The sequence below is a fragment of the Ranitomeya imitator genome, chromosome 3 (genome assembly GCF_032444005.1).
Source record: "Ranitomeya imitator isolate aRanImi1 chromosome 3, aRanImi1.pri, whole genome shotgun sequence".
Taxonomy (NCBI): domain Eukaryota; kingdom Metazoa; phylum Chordata; class Amphibia; order Anura; family Dendrobatidae; genus Ranitomeya; species Ranitomeya imitator.
Window position 1 is genome coordinate 9,021,675 of NC_091284.1, and position 25,184 is coordinate 9,046,858.

Sequence of the window (25,184 nt, forward strand, 5' to 3'; positions counted from 1 at the left end):
CTGGCAGACCCCAGCAGTTAGTTTTTGACCTGAGAAGCCTGACTGCTAGCCTAATGCATTGGGACATATGGAAACTAGCCTGGTTGCCTGCAATGCTCTGAACACATGTAAGTGTTGACTTCTCATTTAACCCCTGTTATTTTTATAATTACCTCGTACATATTTTCAATTGTCTCATATTGTAACATCTGTATATAACTGTTTATAAACACTGCCTTAAACCTTTGATGAAGTATAATATTTAATACTAGATTCGTTCTTCTGCTCTAAAACGTACCCCAAGTTTTCTGAGGGGAATTAGGCTACTGTTTTGGGTTGGCTTCGGACCCGTTTAATCGAAGCTGGTGGCAGCATACCCTTGTACAGTGCCTTTGGGAGTCGTCGTAGCGACTACGGCGTTGATAATTATTGTTCCTGCCTGAGTGGGAGTATTTATATCGCCTCGCTGCAGCATGCCCAATAGCCAGTACATAGCAGGCAGCCTTTCTGGCAACTAATTACCCTAGGTGCAGTACCTAATCTGACCTGAGAGTAAGGGGGGCGCCAGAGAGCTGCAAGTTTCAAGTGGAACTGTAAGTTGGATATACATAAATCCCTGTAGTTCTTGATATATTGAAGAGCAGTGGGATACCTAAAATAAGCCCCTGCTGTAAACTAAGAGGTCAATAGCCTTGTGTGTGTTTTTTCATCACATTGTGGAGTGGAGGGATAACTAAGATAAGCCCCCCTGCACATGTGATAGCCGTCTGTTGGCCTAAAGTCACCCGACTCGTGACGTGGGGGTGACGGTCACGGTGGGATTTGTGACAAATATGCACAAGTTCGACATGCGTTTGCGGCTCAGAGTAAGGGGGACTGTCTCAAAATCCAAAGTGACTTAGTATTGGAATACATCTGTGGAATGGGGACAACAAGGGGAGTTATCTCCTCCCTGTCCAAAGATTTACTCCATACTCACTCACTGGGATATCCGATTGGCATGAGGGCTAAATGGGAAAGAGAGTTGGGTCACTTAGCGGATGAAACGTGGGAGTCTGTACTAGCATTGATACCGAAATTATCACTGAATGAGCCGTATAGACTTTCCCAGCTTTATATCATACACTGAGTATATAGGTCCCCGGATGTCCTGTACAGAGCTGGACTGAGATCTGATTCGGAATGCCCTAGATGTAGGAATGATAATGCCGGAATGTTTCACGTGCTCTGGATGTTTCCGAGGTTGGCGGCTTTTTGGTTGGTGGTTCTCACCTGGATAGAGGGGCTGAGATCTGACTCGGAATGCCCTAGATGTAGGAATGATAATGCCGGAATGTTTCACGTGCTCTGGACGTGTCCGAGGTTGGCGGCTTTTTGGTTGGTGGTTCTCACCTGGATAGAGGGGCTGAGATCTGACTCGGAATGCCCTAGATGTAGGAATGATAATGCCGGAATGTTTCACATGCTCTGGATGTGTCCGAGGTTGGCGGCTTTTTGGTTGGTGGTTCTCAACTGGAGAGAGGGGGCTGAGATCTGACTCGGAATGCCCTAGATGTAGGAATGATAATGCCGGAATGTTTCATGTGCTCTGGACGTGTCCGAGGTTGGCGGCTTTTTGGTTGGTGGTTCTCAACTGTAGAGAGGGGGCTGAGATCTGACTCGGAATGCCCTAGATGTAGGAATGATAATGCCGGAATGTTTCACGTGCTCTGGATGTGTCCGAGGTTGGCGGCTTTTTGGTTGGTGGTTCTCACCTGGATAGAGGGGCTGAGATCTTACTCGGAATGCCCTAGATGTAGGATAGTGCGGGAATGTTTCACATGCTCTTGACGTGTCCGAGGTTGGCGGCTTTTTGGTTGGTGGTTCTCACCTGGATAGAGGGGCTGAGATCTTACTCGGAATGCCCTAGATGTAGGATAGTGCGGGAATGTTTCACATGCTCTGGATGTGTCCGAGGTTGGCTGCTTTTTGGTTGGTGGTTCTCAGCCAGATAGAGGGAGCTTACAGATGTGTAATCCCAAGGGAACCAGTGGTGTGCGTGTTGGGACATGTAGAGGAGATAGTTGTGGAAAGTTGAAAATAGCAATCGCTATCGGAAGGTCATAGCAAGAAATTGGATAAAAGAGGAACCTCCCTCGAGGGGAGAATACATTAAATATGTGGCGCACGTCATTGCCCTGGAGAAGGGAGTGTATCAGAAAAGAGGGAAAATGGTCTTGTATGACAAATTGTGGACGGCTTGGCTGAAATTGGGTTAGGAGGAGGTTAAGACAAGATAGGCCTGGGGAGGTTTCGCCTATAAAATAATGGTCTATATGTTCATAATGGAAGACATTACATAATGCTAACGTATATACTGTTACAAGACATGTTAAGTGAAGAGTGTGAGCCGTCTAATTGGGATAGAGGGGGGAGGGGTGGGTAAGGGGGGGTTATTGTTGGGGAAATTCGAAAATGCATGTATTAATGTCAAATGTTTTATTGAAGTGTTATACCTAATAAAAACCTATTTGAGTTAAAAAAAAAAAAAAAGAAAGTACGGCTGTGATGTCATCAGTGACATCATACAGTGAGATGGTATCCTGAAATTTACCCATAGTCTTTATGACATCAATATGGCCACCAGCACTCATCTCCAGGTCAACACCACACGTTCCAGTGAGGACATCGGGGAGGTGCAGGCGCTCGTACAGACAAAGCATTGAGCCACTTTTCGTCCCCAGGACGCATCAGCACGGCTGCACTCACTTCTTGATTTCTTTGGGGAGACAGATTTCCGGGTCTTCTTCTTATTGAGGGAGAGGTCCTTGTCCTCCGAGGCTGGCGCTCCACTCACAGCTTCTAATTCTCTTTCTGCTTTTTCTTCTTGATATTTTGATTCTTCCTCTTGAACCCAATGGGAGATGGAATCGGCCACAAGCTCCAGGTAGTTTCTGTAAGGAGAAGGCAGGAAAGAAATGTGATCAGGTGACAGAGAAGAACAGGAAACATCAGGCGAGGTCAGAGGCGAATGTATGAAGGAAGCAGCCATAGCAATGGGGGTGTATGAAGAGCACAGTGATGGGGATGTATGAAGAGCAGTGATGGGGATGTATGAAGAGCACAGTGATGGGGATGTATGAAGAGCACAGTGATGGGGATGTATGAAGAGCAGTGATGGGGATGTATGAAGAGCACAGTGATGGGGATGTATGAAAAGCACAGTGATGGGGGTGTATGAAGAGCACAGTGATGGGGGTGTATGAAGAGCACAGTGATGGGGATGTATGAAGAGCACAGTGATGGGGATGTATGAAAAGCATAGTGATGGGGGTGTATGAAGAGCACAGTGATGGGGATGTATGAAGAGCACAGTGATGGGGGTGTATGAAGAGCACAGTGATGGGGGTGTATGAAGAGCACAGTGATGGGGATGTATGAAGAGCACAGTGATGGAGATGTATGAAGAGCACAGTGATGGGGATGTATGAAGAGCACAGTGATGGGGGATGTATGAAGAGCACAGTGATGGGGGTGTATGAAGAGCACAGTATTGGGGGATATATGAAGAACACAGTGATGGGGGATGTATGAAGAACACAGTGTTGGGGGATGTATGAAGAACACAGTGTTGGGGGATGTATGAAGAGCACAGTGATGGGGGTGTATGAAGGACACAGTGATGGGGGATGTATGAAGAACACAGTGATGGGGATGTATGAAGAACACAGGGTTGGGGGATATATGAAGGACACAGTGATGGGGGATGTATGAAGAGCACAGTGATGGGGGTGTATGAAGGACACAGTGATGGGGGATGTATGAAGAGCACAGTGATGGGGATGTATGAAGAACACAGTGTTGGGGGATGTATGAAGGACACAGTGATGGGGATGTATGAAGAACACAGTGTTGGGGGATGTATGAAGGACACAGTGATGGGGGATGTATGAAGAGCACAGTGATGGGGGGTGTATGAAGGACACAGTGTTGGGGGATATATGAAGAACACAGTGTTGGGGGATGTATGAAGGACACAGTGATGGGGGATGTATGAAGAGCACAGTGATGGGGGATGTATGAAGATTACAATGATGGGGTGTCTCCAGTGCGGAGTTGGAGTCTCGTGCAGAAATCACAACATCCCGGGGCCACATGTTCCTCACACTACTGTGAGTCGCCAGCATGTCCTGAACCTACTCCCAAGGCTGGAGCATTTTCGTTTCCATTGGGCACATTATTGGTCGGTGATTACACAGGAGCTGCCGGCAGCGTCTCTGGTTTTGTCTCCATCGGGCACATCTCGGACGTAATTGGTCGGTGATTACACAGGAGCTGCTGGCAGCGGATCCTGATGATTTGTATACTCAGCAGTAGACCCTTCCTCAGATGACTATTAATGACCACAGTGACAGCAGCCGGACAGCAGCCGAGGCCGAAGGTGTCGGGATTTCTGCACAAGGCTCAGACTCCGGACAGGAGACTCAGGAGGTTGTGATCATGTTGTCTCCATTTGTCCACAATTTGCTGATCAGTGACATCTCGTCTGGTGGTCTCCACCATCCACCACTTCCCCTTGCTGTAATGTCACGGAGAGGAGCACAGACAGGAGCTCACAACTCGGGGCAGATGTTTGCAGGGTAGTTTGGGGGCTCAGTGCTGACCTGAAGCTAACGTTGGAGTGCAGGGCCATGTCCCAGGACTCCTGGCTTTGTCGGAAAGCGTCCATGGGATTGTGCAGGACGAGCAGCAGTGAGTTGTCCTGGCTGTGGTGGTAGGCATCCATGCACCTGTACGACTGCAGAGCTTCATGTATGACCTGCAGCAGACAGACACCAGCAGTTACCAGCGCACACAGGAGGGTCCGGCCGAGTCTCGGGGACGTGAAGGTTAATGTCCTGGGCAGCAGCTATGAGCTGACCGGTCTCTGCATAATCTGATGGCACAGCCTCCATACATCACCATATGCACCTCTCGTCTGTCGGGCTTCCCTGGTGCCAGCGTGGTGACCGGCAGCAGATTGGGAGGACGACGCGCCCTGATGTTGGCGTCTTTGTGCTATACAATGGGCCGGGTTCTGGTGTCGGCCCAGTACTCTACCTGTATGAGCACAGCCGGCTCATAGTGCTCAGAATAACACCAGTGGCTGAGGGATCTTCTCTGCGTCTTCTGAATGTCTCTGAGGTCGGCCCTGGGGGTCTCCTTCCCCCCGACGTCCTGCAGGAGACATCATTATGGGGTGGTCACTGACTTCTACTATAAATCAGGCAGATCAGAATCTACACCATAAAGGAATCTCCGCTGCTTACCGGCCTCCATAAATGAAGCTCTGCCGGGACCCCCGAGACCCGCAAAAATCTGAGGTGGCACGTGCTCAATTCCCCTACAGCTCCCCCACAGGAAAACTGAAGCATTACACATAGGCTCACTGATACCAATGGACTGTACGTGTGGATGAGGGGTCTCCGGAGCGGGAGCTTATAAGTGTGGGACTCATCGCCCTGTTACAATCTCGCGCTCTCATCGCCCTGTTACAATCTCGCGCTCTCGTCGCCCTGTTACAATCTCGCGCTCTCGTCGCCCTGTTACAATGCCGCACTCTTGTCGCCCTGTTACAATGCCGCACTCTCATCGCCCTGTTACAATGCCGCACTCTCGTCGCCCTGTTACAATGCCGTGCTCTCGTTGCCCTGTTACAACGCCGTGCTCTCGTCGCCCTGTTACAATGCCGCACTCTCGTTGCCCTGTTACAACGCCGTGCTCTCGTCGCCCTGTTACAATGCCGCACTCTCGTTGCCCTGTTACAACGCCGTGCTCTCGTCGCCCTGTTACAATGCCGTGCTCTCGTCGCCCTGTTACAATCTCGCGCTCTCATCGCCCTGTTACAATGCCGCACTCTCGTCGCCCTGTTACAATGCCGTGCTCTCGTCGCCCTGTTACAACGCCGTGCTCTCGTCGCCCTGTTACAACGCCGTGCTCTCGTCGCCCTGTTACAACGCCGTGCTCTCGTCGCCCTGTTACAACGCCGCGCTCTCGTCGCCCTGTTACAATGCCGCGCTCTCGTCGCCCTGTTACAATGCCGCGCTCTAGTCGCCCTGTTACAATGCCGTGCTCCCGTCGCCCTGTTACAATGCCGCGCTCTCGTGGCCCTGTTACAATGCCGCACTCTCGTGGCCCTGTTACAATGCCGCGCTCTCGTGGCCCTGTTACAATCTTGTGCTCTCATCACCTTGTTACAATGTTGCGCTCTTGTCGCCCTGTTACAATCTTGCGCTCTCATCGCCATGTTACAATCTCGCGCCCTTGTCGCCCTGTTACAATCTTGCGCTCTTGTTGCCCTGTTACAATCTCACGCTCTTGTCGCCCTGTTACAATCTCGCGCTCTTGTCGCCCTGTTACAATATCGCGCTCTTGTCGCCCTGTTACAATCTCGCGCTCTTGTCGCCCTGTTACAATCTCGCGCTCTCGTCGCCCTGTTACAATGCCGCACTCTCGTGGCCCTGTTACAATGCCGCGCTATCGTCGCCCTGTTACAATCTTGCGCTCTCATCGCCTTGTTACAATGCTGCGCTCTTGTCGCTCTGTTACAATCTCGCGCTCTTGTCGCCCTGTTACAATCTCGCTCGCTCGTCGCCCTGTTACAATGCCGCACTCTCGTGGCCCTGTTACAATGCCGCACTCTCGTGGCCCTGTTACAATGCCACGCTCTCGTCACCCTGTTACAATCTTGCGCTCTTGTCGCCCTGTTACAATCTTGCGCTCTCGTCGCCCTGTTACAATCTCGCGTTCTCGTCGCCCTGTTACAATCTCGGTTGTCGCCCTGTTGCAATCTCGCGCTCTCGTGGCCCTGTTACAATCTCAGTCGTCACCCTGTTACAATCTCGCGCTCTCGTCGCCCTGTTGCAATCTCGCGCGCTCGTCGCCCTGTTACAATCTCGGTCGTCGCCCTGTTACAATCTCGGTCGTCGCCCTGTTACAATCTCGCGTTCTCGTCGCCCTGTTACAATCTCGGTTGTCACCCTGTTGCAATCTCGCGCTCTCGTGGCCCTGTTACAATCTCAGTCGTCACCCTGTTACAATCTCGCGCTCTCGTCGCCCTGTTGCAATCTTGCGCGCTCGTCGCCCTGTTACAATCTCGGTCGTCGCCCTGTTACAATCTCGGTCGTCGCCCTGTTACAATCTCGCGCTCTCGTCGCCCTGTTGCAATCTCGCGCGCTCGTCGCCCTGTTGCAATCTCGCGCTCTCGTCGCCCTGTTGCAATCTCGCGCTCTCGTCGCCCTGTTGCAATCTCGCGCTCTCGTCGCCCTGTTGCAATCTCGCGCTCTCGTCGCCCTGATGCAATCTCGCGCTCTCGTCGCCCTGTTGCAATCTCGCGCTCTCGTCGCCCTGTTACAATCTCGCGCTCTTGTCGCCCTGTTGCAATCTCGCGCGCTAGTCGCCCTGTTGCAATCTCGCGCTCTCGTCGCCCTGTTGCAATCTCGCGCTCTCGTCGCCCTGTTACAATGCTGTGCTCTTGTCGCCCTGTTACAAACTCGCGCTCTCGTCGCCCTATTACAATGCCGCGCTCTTGTCGCCCTGTTGCACTCTTGTCGCCCTGTTGCACTCTCGTCGCCCTGTTACACTCTCGCGCTCTTGTCGCCCTGTTACAATCTCGCGCTCTTGTTGCCCTGTTACAATCTCGCGCTCTTGTTGCCCTGCTACAATCTCGCGCTCTCATCGCCCTGTTACAATCTCGCGCTCTTGTCGCCCTGTTACAATCTCGCGCTCTCGTGGCCCTGTTACAATCTGGCGCTCTCGTGGCCCTGTTACAATCTCGGTCGTCACCCTGTTACAATCTCGCGCTCTTGTTGCCCTGTTACAATCTCGCGCTCTCATCGCCCTGTTACAATCTCGCGCTTTTGTCGCCCTGTTACAATCTCGCGCTCTCGTGGCCCTGTTACAATCTGGCGCTCTCGTGGCCCTGTTACAATCTCGGTCGTCACCCTGTTACAATCCCGCGCTCTTGTCGCCCTGTTACAATCTCGCGCTCTTGTCGCCCTGTTACAATCTCGCGCTCTCGTGGCCCTGTTACAATCTCGCGCTCTCGTGGCCCTGTTACAATCTCGGTCGTCACCCTGTTACAATCCCGCGCTCTCATCGCCCTGTTACAATCTCGCGCTCTCGTCGCCCTGTTACAATGCCGCACTCTCGTGGCCCTGTTACAATGCCGCACTCTCGTGGCCCTGTTACAATGCCGCTCTCTCGTCACCCTGTTACAATCTTGCGCTCTTGTCGCCCTGTTACAATCTCGCGCTCTTGTCGCCCTGTTACAATCTTGCGCTCTCATCGCCATGTTACAATCTCGCGCTCTCGTCGCCCTGTTACAATCTCGTGTTCTCGTCGCCCTGTTACAATCTCGCGTTCTCGTCGCCCTGTTACAATCTCGGTCGTCGCCCTGTTACAATCTCGCGCTCTCATCGTCCTGTTACAATCTCGCGCTCTCGTCGCCCTGTTACAATCTCGGTCGTCACCCTGTTGCAATCTCGCGCTCTTGTGGCCCTGTTACAATCTCAGTCGTCACCCTGTTACAATCTCGCGCTCTCGTCGCCCTGTTGCAATCTCGCGCGCTCGTCGCCCTGTTACAATCTCGGTCGTCGCCCTGTTACAATCTCGGTCGTCGCCCTGTTACAATCTCGGTCGTCGCCCTGTTACAATCTCGCGCTCTCGTCGCCCTGTTGCAATCTCGCGCGCTCGTCGCCCTGTTGCAATCTCGCGCTCTCGTCGCCCTGTTGCAATCTCGCGCTCTCGTCGCCCTGTTGCAATCTCGCGCTCTCGTCGCCCTGTTACAATCTCACGCTCTTGTCGCCCTGTTGCAATCTCGTCGCCCTGTTGCAATCTTGCGCTCTCGTCGCCCTGTTGCAATCTCGCGCGCTAGTCGCCCTGTTGCAATCTTGCGCTCTCGTCGCCCTGTTGCAATCTCGCGCTCTCGTCGCCCTGTTACAATCTCGCGCTCTTGTCGCTCTGTTGCAATCTCGCGCTCTTGTTGCCCTGTTACAATGCTGTGCTCTTGTCGCCCTGTTACAAACTCGCGCTCTCGTCGCCCTATTACAATGCCGCGCTCTTGTCGCCCTGTTGCACTCTCGTCGCCCTGTTGCACTCTCGTCGCCCTGTTACAATCTCGCGCTCTTGTCGCCCTGTTACAAACTCGCGCTCTCGTCGCCCTATTACAATGCCGCGCTCTTGTCGCCCTGTTGCACTCTCGTCGCCCTGTTGCACTCTCGTCGCCCTGTTGCACTCTCGCGCTCTTGTCGCCCTGTTACAATCTCGCGCTCTTGTTGCCCTGTTACAATCTCGCGCTCTTGTTGCCCTGCTACAATCTCGCGCTCTCATCGCCCTGTTACAATCTCATGCTCTTGTCGCCCTGTTACAATCTTGCGCTCTCGTGGCCCTGTTACAATCTCGGTCGTCGCCCTGTTACAATCTCGCGCTCTTGTCGCCCTGTTACAATCTCGCGCTCTCATCGCCCTGTTACAATCTCGCGCTCTTGTCGCCCTGTTACAATCTCGCGCTCTCGTGGCCCTGTTACAATCTCGCGCTCTCGTGGCCCTGTTACAATCTCGGTCGTCACCCTGTTACAATCCCGCGCTCTTGTCGCCCTGTTACAATCTCCCGCTCTCATCGCCCTGTTACAATCTCGCGCTCTCGTCGCCCTGTTACAATGCCGCACTCTCGTGGCCCTGTTACAATGCCGCACTCTCGTGGCCCTGTTACAATGCCGCGCTCTCGTCACCCTGTTACAATCTTGCGCTCTTGTCGCCCTGTTACAATCTCGCGCTCTTGTCGCCCTGTTACAATCTTGCGCTCTCATCGCCATGTTACAATCTCGCGCTCTCGTCGCCCTGTTACAATCTCGCGTTCTCGTCGCCCTGTTACAATCTCGCGCTCTCGTCGCCCTGTTACAATCTCAGTCGTCACCCTGTTACAATCTCGCGTTCTCGTCGCCCTGTTACAATCTCGCACTCTCGTCGCCCTGTTACAATCTTGCGTTCTCGTCGCCCTGTTACAATCTCGGTCGTCGCCCTATTACAATCTCGCGCTCTCGTCGCCCTGTTACAATCTCGCGCTCTCGTCGCCCTGTTACAATCTCGGTCGTCACCCTGTTGCAATCTCGCGCTCTCGTCGCCCTGTTACAATCTCGCGCTCTTGTCGCTCTGTTGCAATCTCGCGCTCTTGTTGCCCTGTTACAATGCTGTGCTCTTGTCGCCCTGTTACAAACTCGCGCTCTCGTCGCCCTATTACAATGCCGCGCTCTTGTCGCCCTGTTGCACTCTCGTCGCCCTGTTGCACTCTCGTCGCCCTGTTACAATCTCGCGCTCTTGTCGCCCTGTTACAAACTCGCGCTCTCGTCGCCCTATTACAATGCCGCGCTCTTGTCGCCCTGTTGCACTCTCGTCGCCCTGTTGCACTCTCGTCGCCCTGTTACAATCTCGCGCTCTTGTCGCCCTGTTACAATCTCGCGCTCTTGTTGCCCTGTTACAATCTCGCGCTCTTGTTGCCCTGCTACAATCTCGCGCTCTCATCGCCCTGTTACAATCTCATGCTCTTGTCGCCCTGTTACAATCTTGCGCTCTCGTGGCCCTGTTACAATCTCGGTCGTCGCCCTGTTACAATCTCGCGCTCTTGTCGCCCTGTTACAATCTCGCGCTCTCATCGCCCTGTTACAATCTCGCGCTCTTGTCGCCCTGTTACAATCTCGCGCTCTCGTGGCCCTGTTACAATCTCGCGCTCTCGTGGCCCTGTTACAATCTCGGTCGTCACCCTGTTACAATCCCGCGCTCTTGTCGCCCTGTTACAATCTCCCGCTCTCATCGCCCTGTTACAATCTCGCGCTCTCGTCGCCCTGTTACAATGCCGCACTCTCGTGGCCCTGTTACAATGCCGCACTCTCGTGGCCCTGTTACAATGCCGCGCTCTCGTCACCCTGTTACAATCTTGCGCTCTTGTCGCCCTGTTACAATCTCGCGCTCTTGTCGCCCTGTTACAATCTTGCGCTCTCATCGCCATGTTACAATCTCGCGCTCTCGTCGCCCTGTTACAATCTCGCGTTCTCGTCGCCCTGTTACAATCTCGCGCTCTCGTCGCCCTGTTACAATCTCAGTCGTCACCCTGTTACAATCTCAGTCGTCGCCCTGTTACAATCTCGCGCTCTTGTCGCCCTGTTACAATCTTGCGCTCTCATCGCCATGTTACAATCTCGCGCTCTCGTCGCCCTGTTACAATCTCGCGCTCTCGTGGCCCTGTTGCAATCTCGCGCTCTCGTCGCCCTGTTACAATCTCGCGCTCTTGTCGCTCTGTTGCAATCTCACGCTCTTGTTGCCCTGTTACAATGCTGTGCTCTTGTCGCCCTGTTAGAATCTCGCGCTCTCGTCGCCCTATTACAGTGCCGCGCTCTTGTCGCCCTATTACAGTGCCGCGCTCTTGTCGCCCTGTTGCACTCTCGTCGCCCTGTTGCACTCTTGTCGCCCTGTTACAATCTCGCGCTCTTGTCACCCTGTTACAATCTCGCGCTCTTGTTGCCCTGTTACAATCTCGCGCTCTTGTTGCCCTGCTACAATCTCGCGCTCTCATCGCCCTGTTACAATCTCACGCTCTTGTCGCCCTGTTACAATCTCGGTCGTCACCCTGTTACAATCCCGCGCTCTTGTCGCCCTGTTACAATCTCCCGCTCTCATCGCCCTGTTACAATCTCGCGCTCTCGTCGCCCTGTTACCATCTCGCTCGCTCGTCGCCGTTACAATCTCGCGCTCTCGTCGCCCTGTTACAATCTCGCTCGCTTGTCGCCCTGTTGCAATCTCGCGCTCTCGTGGCCCTGTTACAATCTCGCGCGCTCGTCGCCCTGTTACAATCTCGCGCTCTTGTCGCCCTGTTGCAATCTCGCGCTCTTGTCGCCCTGTTGCAATCTCGCGCTCTCGTGGCCCTGTTACAATCTCGCGCGCTCGTCGCCCTGTTACAATCTCGCGCTCTTGTCGCCCTGTTGCAATCTCGCGCTCTTGTCGCCCTGTTGCAATCTCGCGCTCTTGTCGCCCTGTTACAATGCCGCGCTCGTCTCCCTGTTACAATGCCGCGCTCTTGTCACCCTGTTACAATCTCGTGCTCTCGTCGCCCTGTTACAATGCCGCGCTCTCGTTGCCCTGTAACAATCTTGCGCTCTCGTCGCCCTGTTTCAATGCCGCGATCTTGTCACCCTGTTACAATCTCGCGCTCTCGTCGCCCTGTTACAATCTCGTGCTCTTGTCGCCCTGTTACAATGCCGCGCTCTTGTCGCCCTGTAACAATCTTGCGCTCTCGTCGCCCTGTTACAATGCCGCGCTCTTGTCACCCTGTTACAATCTCGCGCTCTCGTCGCCCTGTAACAATCTTGCACTCTCGTCGCCCTGTTACAATCTCGCGCTCTCGTCGCCCTGTTACAATGCTGCGCTCTTGTCGCCCTGTTACAATGCCGCACTCTCGTCACGCTCCTGCAATGTTGCGCTCTCATCGCTCTACACTTTTGGGCGGGTTCCTGCCGCCAGCCTCGTCCATCACTGGATCAGTGTGTACAGCGGCCTCTCGCTCCTCAGCCAGGACTGGATTGTAACCAGCTGGGGGCCGCTCTCTGGTGGTCTCTTAAGCATAATCAGGATATTTGTATGGTTGGGTTGTTTGTGCTGCGTCCAGCCGGTAATTGTGTGCAGCCGTTGTGCATCGCCTTCCAAACAGCGTTATCCGTAAAAATCGGTGTGGGGACAATATGGCTGACAAGTGTTATACTCCTCAGATTCGACTAACCTTCCTGGGTGAGCCATGGACCTAGCTATGGCGAGATCCATGAATGGGGGCTATACGGCTATATATCTACGCAAGAGTAGAGAAAAGCGAGATAACAGATATATCACCCAGAGGGTACATAGTACCGGACACATGAGCGGAGTCCCCCACCTCACCTCCCTCTCTTCTTCCAGATGTTGCTCTTCAGCGCCTCCTGAAGGGAAGAAATAAGAACTGCTGTCACATATGTTCATACACTCACATCACTGTGGTGACGGAGACGGCGTGGATGGAGGCAGGGAGCCCATGAGGATAGATGGGAGCCGGGAGCCCATGAGGATAGAGGGAAGCAGGGAGCCCGTGAGGATAGATGGGAGCAGGGAGCCCGTGAGGATAGATGGAAGAAGGGAGCCCATGAGGATAGAGGGGTACAGGGAGCCAATGAGGATAGAGGGAAGCAGGGAGCCCATGAGGATAGAGGGGAGCAGGGAGCCCATGAGGATAGAGGGAAGCAGGGAGCCCATGAGGATAGAGGGAAGCAGGGAGCCCATGAGGATAGAGGGGTGCAGGGAGCCCGTGAGGATAGAGGGATGCAGGGAGCCCGTGAGGATAGAGGGGTGCAGGGAGCCCGTGAGGATAGAGGGGTGCAGGGAGCCCATGAGGATAGAGGGGAGCAGGGAGCCCATGAGTATAGAGGGGCGCAGGGAGCCCATGAGGATAGAGGGGCGCAGGGAGCCCATGAGGATAGAGGGGAGCAGGGAGCCCATGAGGATAGAGGGGAGCAGGGAGCCCATGAGGATAGAGGGGAGCAGGGAGCCCATGAGTATAGAGGGGCGCAGGGAGCCCATGAGGATAGAGGGGAGCAGGGAGCCCATGAGGATAGAGGAGAGCAGGGAGCCCATGAGGATAGAGGGGTGCAGGGAGCCCATGAGCATAGATGGGAGCAGGGAGCCCATGAGGATAGAGGGGAGCAGGGAGCCCATGAGGATAGAGGGGTGCAGGGAGCCCATGAGGATAGAGGGGAGCAGGGAGCCCATGAGGATAGAGGGGAGCAGGGAGCCCATGAGGATAGAGGGGAGCAGGGAGCCCATGAGGATAGAGGGGTGCAGGGAGCCCATGAGGATAGAGAGGTGCAGGGAGCCCATGAGGATAGAGGGGTGCAGGGAGCCCATGAGGATAGATGGGGAGCAGGGAGCCCATGAGGATAGATGGGGAGCAGGGAGCCCATGAGGATAGAGGGGTGCAGGGAGCCCATGAGGATAGATGGGGTGCAGGGAGCCCATGAGGATAGAGGGGTGCAGGGAGCCCATGAGGATAGAGGGGTGCAGGGAGCCTGGGAGCAGGGAGCCCATGAGGATTGAGGGGAGCAGGGAGCCCATGAGGATAGAGGGGAGCAGGGAGCCCATGAGGATAGAGGGGTGCAGGGAGCCCGTGAGCATAGATGGGAGCAGGGAGCCCATGAGGATAGAGGGGTGCAGGGATCCCATGAGGATAGAGGAGAGCAGGGAGCCCATGAGGATAGAGGGGTGCAGGGAGCCCATGAGGATAGAGGGGTGCAGGGAGCCCATGAGGATAGAGGGGAGCAGGGAGCCCATGAGGATAGAGGGGCGCAGGGAGCCCATCAGGATAGAGGGGAGCAGGGAGACTATGAGGATAGAGGGGAGCAGGGAGCCCATCAGGATAGAGGGGTGCAGGGAGCTCGTGAGCCCAGATGGGAGCAGGGAGCCCGTGAGTATAGAGGGGCGCAGGGAGCCGATGCGGACAGAGGGAAGCAGGGAGCCCATGAGGATAGAGGGGAGCAAGGAACCCATGAGGATAGAGGGGAGCAGGGAGCCCGTGAGGATAGAGGGGCGCAGGGAGCCCATCAGGATAGAGGGGAGCAGGGAGCCCATGAGCATAGATGGGAGCAGGGAGCCCATGAGGATAGAGGGGAGCAGGGAGCCCATCAGGATAGAGGGGTGCAGGGAGCCCATGAGGATAGAGGGGTGCAGGGAGCCCATGAGGATAGATGGGGAGCAGGGAGCCCATGAGGATAGAGGGGTGCAGGGAGCCCATGAGGATAGAGGGGAGCAGGGAGCCCATGAGGATAGAGGGGTGCAGGGACCCCATGAGCATAGATGGGAACAGGGAGCCCATGAGGATAGAGGGGTGCAGGGAGCCCATGAGGATAGAGGGGTGCAGGGAGCCCATGAGGATAGAGGGGTGCAGGGAGCCCATGAGGATAGATGGGGAGCAGGGAGCCCATGAGGATAGAGGGGTGCAGGGAGCCCATGAGGATAGAGGGGTGCAGGGAGCCCATGAGGATAGATGGGGAGCAGGGAGCCCATGAGGATAGAGGGGTGCAGGGAGCCCATGAGGATAGAGGGGTGCAGGGAGCCCATGAGGATAGATGGGGAGCAGGGAGCCCATGAGGATAGAGGGGTGCAGGGAGCCCATGAGGATAGAGGGGTGCAGGGAGCCCATGAGGATTGAGGGGAGCAGAGAGCCCATGAGGATAGAGGGGAGCAGGGAGCCCATGAGGATAGAGGGGTGCAGGGAGCCCGTGAGCATAGATGGGAGCAGGGAGCCCATGAGGATAGAGGGGTGCAGGGAGCCCATGAGGATAGAGGGGAGCAGGGAGCCCATGAGGATAGAGGGGCGCAGGGAGCCCATGAGGATAGAGGGGAGCAGGGAGACCATGAGGATAGAGGGGAGCAGGGAGCCCATCAGGATAGAGGGGTGCAGGGAGCTCGTGAGCCCAGATGGGAGCAGGGAGCCCGTGAGTATAGAGGGGCGCAGGGAGCCGATGCGGACAGAGGGAAGCAGGGAGCCCATGAGGATAGAGGGGAGCAAGGAACCCATGAGGATAGAGGGGAGCAGGGAGCCCGTGAGGATAGAGGGGCGCAGGGAGCCCATCAGGATAGAGGGGAGCAGGGAGCCCATGAGGATAGAGGGGAGCAGGGAGCCCATCAGGATAGAGGGGAGCAGGGAGCCCATCAGGATAGAGGGGTGCAGGGAGCTTGTGAGCCCAGATGGGAGCAGGGAGCCCGTGAGTATAGAGGGGCGCAGGGAGCCGACACGGACAGAGGGGAGCAGGGAGCTGTGGTGGATGGAGGAGAGCAGGGAGACGGCGCCAATGGAGGGAACTTACCAGAGGTATCCACCGCTCTCTGATTGTACATCGTCCTGACGCTGCACATCTGAATAATTTGTCGTGCGAAGGCGGCAGGATTGTCCCAGGGGATGCGCCCGTCTCCTTCCAGCATCCTTCCTGCACCCTCCAATTCTCCAAACTCATCGAAACCGCTGAGGGCCAGACTCTCAAATGTGAGGAGCTTAAATGCCCGGGTTATCTCATCCCAAGACCAGAAATCTGTACAGCGAAAAGAACAGCGAGACCCGAGACCGACCCGTCACATGATATTTACCCAAACGTCAAAACTTCTGTGACTAACACAGATTTTGGTTTCTCACATTTTCAGTGTTTTCGATATTTAGTTGCTCTTTCTATGGTTACAGACAGACAATCAAAACTTTCTGTACGTTGTTACATTTTCTGACAAATCAGTTAACTTTCTGTGACTTCTCAATATTCCTGGCAGCGCTGCCCCTTATTCTCCTCGCTCCCGCCCCTTATTCTCCGCGCTCCCGCCCCTTATTCTCCACGCTCCCGCCCCTTATTCTCCACGCTCCCGCCCCTTATTCTCCACGCTCCCGCCCCTTATTCTCCACGCTCCCGCCCCTTATTCTCCTCGCTCCCGCCCCTTATTCTCCACGCTCCCGCCCCTTATTCCCCAGACTCCCGCCCCTTATTCCCCGCGCTCCTGCCCCTTATTCTCCGCGCTCCTGCCACTTATCCTCCACACTCCTGCCACTTATCCTCCACACTCCTGCCACTTATCCTCCACACTCCCGCCCCTTATTCTCCAAACTCCTGCCCATTATTCTCCACACTCCTGCCACTTATTCTCCACACTCCTGCCACTTATCCTCCACACTCCCGCCCCTTATTCTCCACACTCCTGCCCCTTATTCTCCACACTCCTGCCCCTTACTCTCCACACTCCTGTCACTTATTCTCCACACTCCTGCCACTTATCCTCCACACTCCCGCCCCTTATTCCCCAGACTCCTGCCCCTTATTCCCCAGACTCCTGCCCCTTATTCTCCACACTCCTGCCCCTTATTCTCCACACTCCTGCCCCTTATTCCCCAGACTCCTGCCCCTTATTCTCCAGACTCCTGCCCCTTATTCTCCACACTCCTGCACCTTATTCTCCAGATTCCTGCCCCTTATCCTCCGCACTCCTGCCCCTTATTCTCCGCACTCCTGCCCCTTATTCTCCACACTCCTGCCCCTTATTCTCCACACTCCTGCCTCTTATTCTCCAGACTTCTCCCCCTTATTCTCCAGACTTCTCCCCCTTATTCCCCACACTCCTGCCCCTTATTCTCCAGACTTCTGCCCCTTATTCTCCACACTCCTGCCCCTTATTCTCCAGACTTCTCCCCCTTATTCCCCACACTCCTGCCCCTTATTCTCCACACTCCTGCCCCTTATTCTCCACACTCCTGCCCCTTATTCTCCACACTCCTACCCCTTATTCTCCACACTCCCGCCCCTTATTCTCCACACTCCCGCCCCTTATTCTCCACACTCCCGCCCCTTATTCTCCACACTCCCGCCCCTTATTCTCCACACTCCCGCCCCTTATTCTCCACACTCCCGCCCCTTATTCTCCACACTCCCGCCCCTTATTCTCCACACTCCTGCCCTTTTCTTGGTAGCTGGATATCGCCGTCTGGGCAGATTCTGCTGATGGCAAGAGCAGGGGCAGAAGTCTGGAAAATAAGGGGCAGTGTTGCCAGGAATATTGAGGACTCACAGGAACTTCATGGATTTGTCAATATCATGTAACAATTTACGGAATGTTTATAATTATCCATCAGTAAACATGGAAACAGCGACTAAAAGGCGAAAACACTGAAAATATTACAAAAAAAAAGTGTGCGTCAGTGTCAGAACTTCTGACCAGGACTGTTGACATCACCCATGTTATACCAGAGCGGGGCGTCTACCCGGGTTCTGCTGGATATTTACCTGCGTTGCAGCAGTGCATGAGCTCGTGTATCAGTGCCAGTCTCCGGGAGTTCATTTCAGGAACCGGCTGCTGAAAACTGAGACGCTGAACAACTGGAAGCCTCTGCAGCATTGTCTCCTCCACTGCAACGGGATCAATCAGCTTAGCGACCTGACGAAAAATAAAGGTAATAGTGAAATCCAATAGTAACGCACCAGAAACCCCCAGCCACCAGAGACGTCTCGAACGCCGGTCACCAGACTTAAGCGACCTCACACCCGGTCATCAGAGTCGTCCAGACCCCCCAGTCACCAGACAGATGCGCAGATGTGTCACGACCTTGGTCACCAGTGACATCCCAACAACCCCGGTCACCAGAAGCATCCAGAGTCCAGATCCACCAGTTAGCAGTCGCTAGAGGCGCCTGACCACCAGTCAACAGAGACGTCTCGAACCCCGGTCACCAACCACCTCCTACCAGTTACCAGTCGCCAGTGGCACCCGACCCCCAGTCACCAGAGGCATCCGGACCCCACAGTCATCAGAGGCATCCAGACCCCCTAGTCACCAGAGACTTCTCGAGATTTCCCAGTCACTAGTCAACAGAGGCAACCCGACCCCTAGTCACCAGACAAATGTGTCCCGACCCACCGGTCATCAGAGATGTCCTGACACCCCCCTCCGGTCAATGGTCACCAGAGGTGTCCCGACACTCCATTCATCAGAGGCTTCCCCGAACCCCGGTCGTCCTGACCCCGGTCACTACAGATGTACTATTCAGCTCTCCGGTCCAAATACATGTACAGTCACACATACTCCCTCGTCGCCCCGTACCTGCACCTGGTGACTTCTCTCCCCAATCCTGTTGTGGTAGCTGAGGAGACGAGGTCCATGAGGGTCTACGATCTTCGTCCCTTCCTCATTTACCAGGAGGGCGTTATACAGGTTCTGTGGAGGAGAAATGATCACACAGGTGACGATCTCCATCCTGAGCATGTGTATTAATGTGCACTGTGAGGCGCCATTACTTAGCCACTCAAGGTTACTGTTCCAGTAAGAGACACAAAGTAATAATCTCCTAAATGAGACATTCAATGCTACAAAATATGACATAAACGATGTTACCCAGCGAGCGCTCAAAACAGTGAAGTCTCTTCATCTGGTGTTGTATAACAACATACACACAGTGGCTTGCAAAAGTATTCACTCCCTTGGCTTTTTTCCTATTTTGTTACATTACAGTCTGTGTGTAAATATTTTTGTAATCTGATATGTATGTGATGCATCAGCACTGAATAGTATAAGTTGGTGAAGTGAGAAAAATAAAGGCATACATTAAATATATATGATCAAATAACTAAAAAGTGTCATGTGCATATGTATTCACCCCTTTGGCAATTAAGACTAAAAAAATCCAGTGAAAGAAATTCCTCACTTAAGTACCATGCTTAGTGAAAGAACGTCCCCCTATGTGCAATCTAAGTGTCACACGTCTGTCAGTATATATACTTTACCTTTTCTGAAAAGCTACAGAGGCTGAAAGACCATTAACAAGAGGCACCACTAACTAAACACCACCATGAAGACCAAGGAGATCTCCAAACAACACCATGAAGGCCAAGAAGATCTCCAAACAACACGGCGAAGACCAAGGAGATCTCCAAACAACACGGCGAAGACCAAGGAGATCTCCAAACATCTATACGAAGACCAAAAAGATCTCCAAACAACACAACGAAGAACAAGGAGATCTCCAAACAACACGGCGAAGACCAAGGAGATCTCCAAACAACAACACGAAGACCAAAAAGATTTCTAAATTTCACCATGAAGACCAAGGAGATCTCCAAACAACACGGCGAAGACCAAGGAGATCTCCAAACAACAACACGAAGACCAAAAAGATTTCTAAATTTCACCATGAAGACCAAGGAGATCTCCAAACAACACGGCGAAGACCAAGGAGATCTCCAAACAACAACACGAAGACCAAGGAGATCTCCAAACATCTATACGAAGACCAAAAAGATCTCCAAACAACACAACGAAGAACAAGGAGATCTCCAAACAACACGGCGAAGACCAAGGAGATCTCCAAACAACACGGTGAAGACCAAGGAGATCTCCAAACAACAACACGAAGACCAAAAAGATTTCTAAATTTCACCACGAAGACCAAGGAGATCTCCAAACAACACGGCGAAGACCAAGGAGATCTCCAAACAACAACACGAAGACCAAAAAGATTTCTAAATTTCACCATGAAGACCAAGGAGATCTCCAAACAACACGGCGAAGACCAAGGAGATCTCCAAACAACAACACGAAGACCAAAAAGATTTCTAAATTTCACCACGAAGACCAAGGAGATCTCCAAACAACACGGTGAAGACCAAGGAGATCTCCAAACAACAACACGAAGACCAAAAAGATTTCTAAATTTCACCACGAAGACCAAGGAGATCTCCAAACAACACGGTGAAGACCAAGGAGATCTTCGAACATCTATACGAAAACCAAGGAGATCTCCAAACACCACGACGAAGAACAAGGAGATCTCCAAACATCTATAAGGAGATGTCCAAAGAATACGGAGAAGACCAAGGAGATCTCCAAACAATAAAACGAAGACCAAAAAGATTTACAAATAACACCACGAAGACCAAGGAGATCTCCAAACAACACGGCGAAGACCAAGGAGATCTCCAAACAACACGACGAAGAACAAGGAGATCTCCAAACAACACGGCGAAGAACAAGGAGATCTCCAAACATTTATACGAAGACCAAAGATATCTCCAAACAACACCATGAAGACCAAAAATATTTGCAAATAACATCATGAAAACCAAGGAGATCTCCAAACACCACCATGAACACCCAGGAGATCTCCAAACAACACCATGAAGACCAAGGAAATCGCCAAACAACAATACAAAGACCAAGGAGATCTCCAAACAAAAATAAGAAGACCAAGGAAATTTCTAAACAACATCACGAAGACCAAGGAGATCTCCAAACAACACCACGAAGACCAAGGAGATCTCCAAACAACACCACGAAGATCATGGAGATCTCGAAACAACACAGCGTAGACCAAGGAGATTTCTAAACAACATCACGAACACCAAGGAGATCCCCAAACAACACAATGAAGATAAAAGAAATGTCCAAACAAGTCAGGGACAAAGTTGTTGAGAAGTACAAGTCAGGGTTGGGTTATAAAAAAAAAAAAATCAATCTCTGATGATCCACCAGAGCACCATGAAATCAGTTATTATGAAATGGAAAGGGTACTGTTTCTCCTTGCGGATAATGACATGTTAAGCCAGCCATGCCAAGGTGAGTAGATTTTTAAGCCTTGCAATGCTCCTCTGGGAAATTAAATTGTGTCTTCAGAGAGGAAGAGGACATGAACTGTAGTGCCACCGATTGGAATTAGCGATCCTAAAAGTCAATATCATCTCTTGTCACATGACTTAGGATAAAAGCCAAACCATAATCTCAATTTGCAGACACACAGCAGAACAAGAACTCACACTTTGCACTGACAAGGGGCAGTAGCCCAAAACATAGTGTCTGCAAATTGGGATTGTGATTTGACTTTTATCCTAAGTCATGTGACAAGACTCGTTGAACGGTTGACATTGGTGTTTAGGATTGCTACCTCCTATAGGTGGCGGTATAGTGCTCATTCCCCACTCGGGGCCGTGTCCGGGGCTGTGGGGGAAGAAGCGGACAGCCCCCATGGATGGAGCTTATGGCCGTCACTGCGGAGTATATATATATATATACTATATACTGTATACATATTGGTGCAGTGTAGTGACTGCACTGTATGGCAGTATATTGGTGACCAGTAGGGTTGAGCGAAACTGATCGGACATTTTCATAAATCGCTGACTTTTGGCAAAGTCGGGTTTCGTGAAACCCGACCCGATCCCACTGTGGGATCGGCCATGAGGTCGGCGATCTGCGCGCCAAAGTCGCGTTCGTATGACGCTTTAAGCGCCATTTCTCAGCCAATGAAGGTGGACGCAGAGTGTGGGCAGCGTGATGACATAGGTCTCGGTCCCCACCATCTTAGAGAAGGGCATGGCAGTGATTGGCTTGCCTTCTGCGGCGTCACAGGGGCTATAAAGGGGCGTTCCCGCCGACCGCCATCTTACTGCTGCTGATCTGAGCATAGGGAGAGGTTGCTGCAGCTTCATCAGAAGAAGGGATAGCGTTAGGCAAGGTCCATTAACCCCCAAACCGCTTGTGCTGTAGCGATTTCCACTGTCCAAAACCACCTTTTGTTTGCACGGACAGTGGAGTTTTTTTTTTTATGTATCAGCTCTGTAGCTTATAAGGCTCCCTGATAGCTGCATTGCTGTTTGTACGCCGCTGTGCAAACCAACTGCTTTTTCAAAGCAAAAATCCTGTTGCTCCTTTCTGCACAGTTATCTTGTTTCTTTGTCCACACTCTTGTGAGCAGCAGTCCTTGTAATTGCTGCCATACTTGTCCTTTGATCATTGTAGGGAGATTGAAATTCTACTACAGCCCTTGTATTTTTTTATATATATCTGGCAGCCACGTTCTGCCTTGTCCACTGTGTGGTCTAATACACAGGGCCTGTTATTTCCTGCAGTCTCCCCCCAACAACAAAAAAAGGGAGCTTTAAATTGCCACTAAGTGGATCTACGTGAGTTCTGTTTGGCGTATATCTGCTAGCCACGTTCTGCCTTGTACATTGTGTGGTGTAATACACAGGGCCTGTTTTTTCCTGCAGTCTCCCCCCAACAAAATAAAAAGGGAGGTTTAAATTGCCACTTAGTGGATCTACGTGAGTTCTGTTTGGCGTATATCTGCCAGCCACGTTCTGCCTTGTCCATTGTGTGGTGTAATACACAGGGCCTGTTTTTTCCTGCAGTCTTCCCGCCAAAAAAAGGAAGATATAAATTCTCCAATAGTTAATATACACCTTCTACCTTGTTTAACAGTAGCATATAACGGTTGTTATTTTGGTAACATTTCAGCAAAAATGAGGAAGTCTGGTGGAAGAGGCCGTGGGTGGCCGTTGCCAACTGGTAATGATGGTGGGGGTGGTAGTGGAGCATCTGGTGGTACTGGGAAAAGCAAGATAGCACCAAAGGCTCGAGGTGTAGAGGCAGCGTCATCGTCTGGCTACACAAGGCCTCGAAGGCTCCCTTATCTGGGAGTAGGAAAACAGCTTTTAAAGCCGGAGCAGCAGGAACAAGTTTTGGCTTTTCTTGCTGACTCAGCCTCCAGCTCTTTCGCCTCCTCTTCAGAAGCTTCGAAATCTAAAACCAGCGAGTCGTCAGTGGATGTTCCCGGTCAGGAACAAGTCGCTTCCTTGTGTCCTTCACCCAAAACAAAAGTGAAGGATGCGGCAGGCAACACTACACTTTACTCCATGGAGCTCTTTACACATACCGTGCCTGGGTTAGAGAGGGAAATAGTAAAAAGTCCATTACAGGAAGAATCGGACATGGAGTGCACAGATGCACAGCCACAGCTAGATGATTATGCTGTTCCATTGACTCAGATCACTACATTGCCCTCGCAGTGTACTGAGCCCGAATCTGACCCTGATGAGACTATGGTGCCCAGTCCCGAACGCTATAGCACCTTACACGGTGACACAGAGGACAGTGCACATGACATTGAAGAGGAGGTGATAGATGACCCAGTTGTTGACCCAGATTGGCAGCCATTGGGGGAACATGGTGCCGCAGCCTGTAGCTCAGAAGCGGAGGAGGATGATCTGCAGCAGCCATCTACATCGCAAAAGTTGTCATCTGGCAGGCCCGTATCAGGCCCAAAACGTGTGTCAAAAACCACAACAGGTGTAGTACAGCGTTGCAATCCGGTGGCAGTAGCACGGCGTGCAAAGCCTGAAAAGGTATTCCATAGTAGGATGAGTGCAGTGTGGCAATTTTTTAACCAAGATCCCAATGATCAGTGCAAAGTTATATGTAAGAAATGCTCCAAGACTTTTAGCAGAGGGCAGAATGTTCTAAATTTAAATACAATGTGCATGCGTAGACATTTAACCAGCATGCACTTACAAGCCTGGACTAACTACCAAACGTCCCGTACCGTTGGTGCACCTGCTCATATTGAAGCTAGTCAGCAACGCAACATTGCTTCCCTAACTGGAAGCCCACCGGTTATGACACCACCAGTAGCAAATGTGGAGGTATTTGTTGTGAATTCTGTGGCTGAATTCACTCCTGTGGTCACAAGTGGTACTGCAGCTTCTGAGCTTCCTCCCTCAGGTGTTCTGGTGAGCTCGTTAACTGCTTCATTACTTAACTCCGCCTGATGCTGCTATCCTTGCTCCTTGTCAATGTTTCAGTGTTGGATCTGAGCTTCTCCTGATTGTTCCTGTGACCTGCTGCTCTGTATAGCTAAGTGCTTTTTGCTTTTTTGTTGCTTTTTTTCTGTCCAGCTTGTCTTTTGTTTTGCTGGAAGCTCTGAGACGCAAAGGGTGTACCGCCGTGCCGTTAGTTCGGCACGGTGGGTTTTTTTTTGCCCCCTTTGCGTGGTTTTGCTTTAGGGTTTTTTGTAGACTGCAAAGTTCGCTTTACTGTCCTCGCTCTGTCCTAGAATATCGGGCCCCACTTTGCTGAATCTATTTCATCCCTACGTTTTGTCTTTTCATCTTACTCACAGTCATTATATGTGGGGGGCTGCCTTTTCCTTTGGGGAATTTCTCTGGGGCAAGTCAGGCCTATTTTTCTATCTTCAGGCTAGCTAGTTTCTTAGGCTGTGCCGAGTTGCCTAGGTAGTTGTTAGGCGCAATCCACAGCCGTTTTTAGTTGTGTTTAGAATAGGATCAGGTGTGCAGTCTACAGAGTTTCCACGTCTCAGAGCTCGTTCTTGTATTTTTGGGTATTTGTCAGATCACTGTGTGCGCTCTGATCGCTAAGCACTCTGTGTTTCTGGATTGCCTTCATAACACCTGTCATTAGCAAACATATATTACAAGGAGCCAAACTAATGATTCTCAATAGGATATTCAGGGTCTGTGCTCTTCAATGGATAATCTCGTTATAAATGTACAAAAAATTCAAGATACTATTGATCAGAAATCTATGTTAGAACCAAGAATTCCTATTCCTGATTTGTTTTTTGGAGATAGAACTAAGTTTCTAAGTTTCAAAAATAATTGTAAGCTATTTCTGGCCTTGAAACCTCATTCTTCTGGTAATCCTATTCAACAGGTTTTGATTATTATTTCTTTTTTGCGCGGCGACCCTCAAGACTGGGCATTTTCTCTTGCGCCAGGAGACCCTGCATTGAGTAGTGTCGATGCGTTTTTCCTGGCGCTCGGATTGCTGTACGATGAGCCTAATTCAGTGGATCAGGCTGAG

General features: G+C 52.2%; 1 protein-coding gene across 1 annotated transcript in view; it reads right to left on the reverse strand.

Annotated features, from left to right (window-relative positions):
• SPAG17 (sperm associated antigen 17) overlaps window positions 1-25,184 on the reverse strand; it is a 259,615-nt gene that overhangs the window by 60,789 nt on the left and 173,642 nt on the right. Inside the window, exons 12-18 of the mRNA XM_069760452.1 lie at window positions 18,639-18,752; window positions 17,825-17,975; window positions 15,875-16,096; window positions 12,921-12,958; window positions 5,059-5,175; window positions 4,623-4,777; window positions 2,728-2,912 (exon numbers count right to left, since the gene is read on the reverse strand). Of these exons, the coding sequence (XP_069616553.1) occupies window positions 2,728-2,912; window positions 4,623-4,777; window positions 5,059-5,175; window positions 12,921-12,958; window positions 15,875-16,096; window positions 17,825-17,975; window positions 18,639-18,752 (982 nt within the window). The remainder of the gene's footprint in view (window positions 1-2,727; window positions 2,913-4,622; window positions 4,778-5,058; window positions 5,176-12,920; window positions 12,959-15,874; window positions 16,097-17,824; window positions 17,976-18,638; window positions 18,753-25,184) is intronic.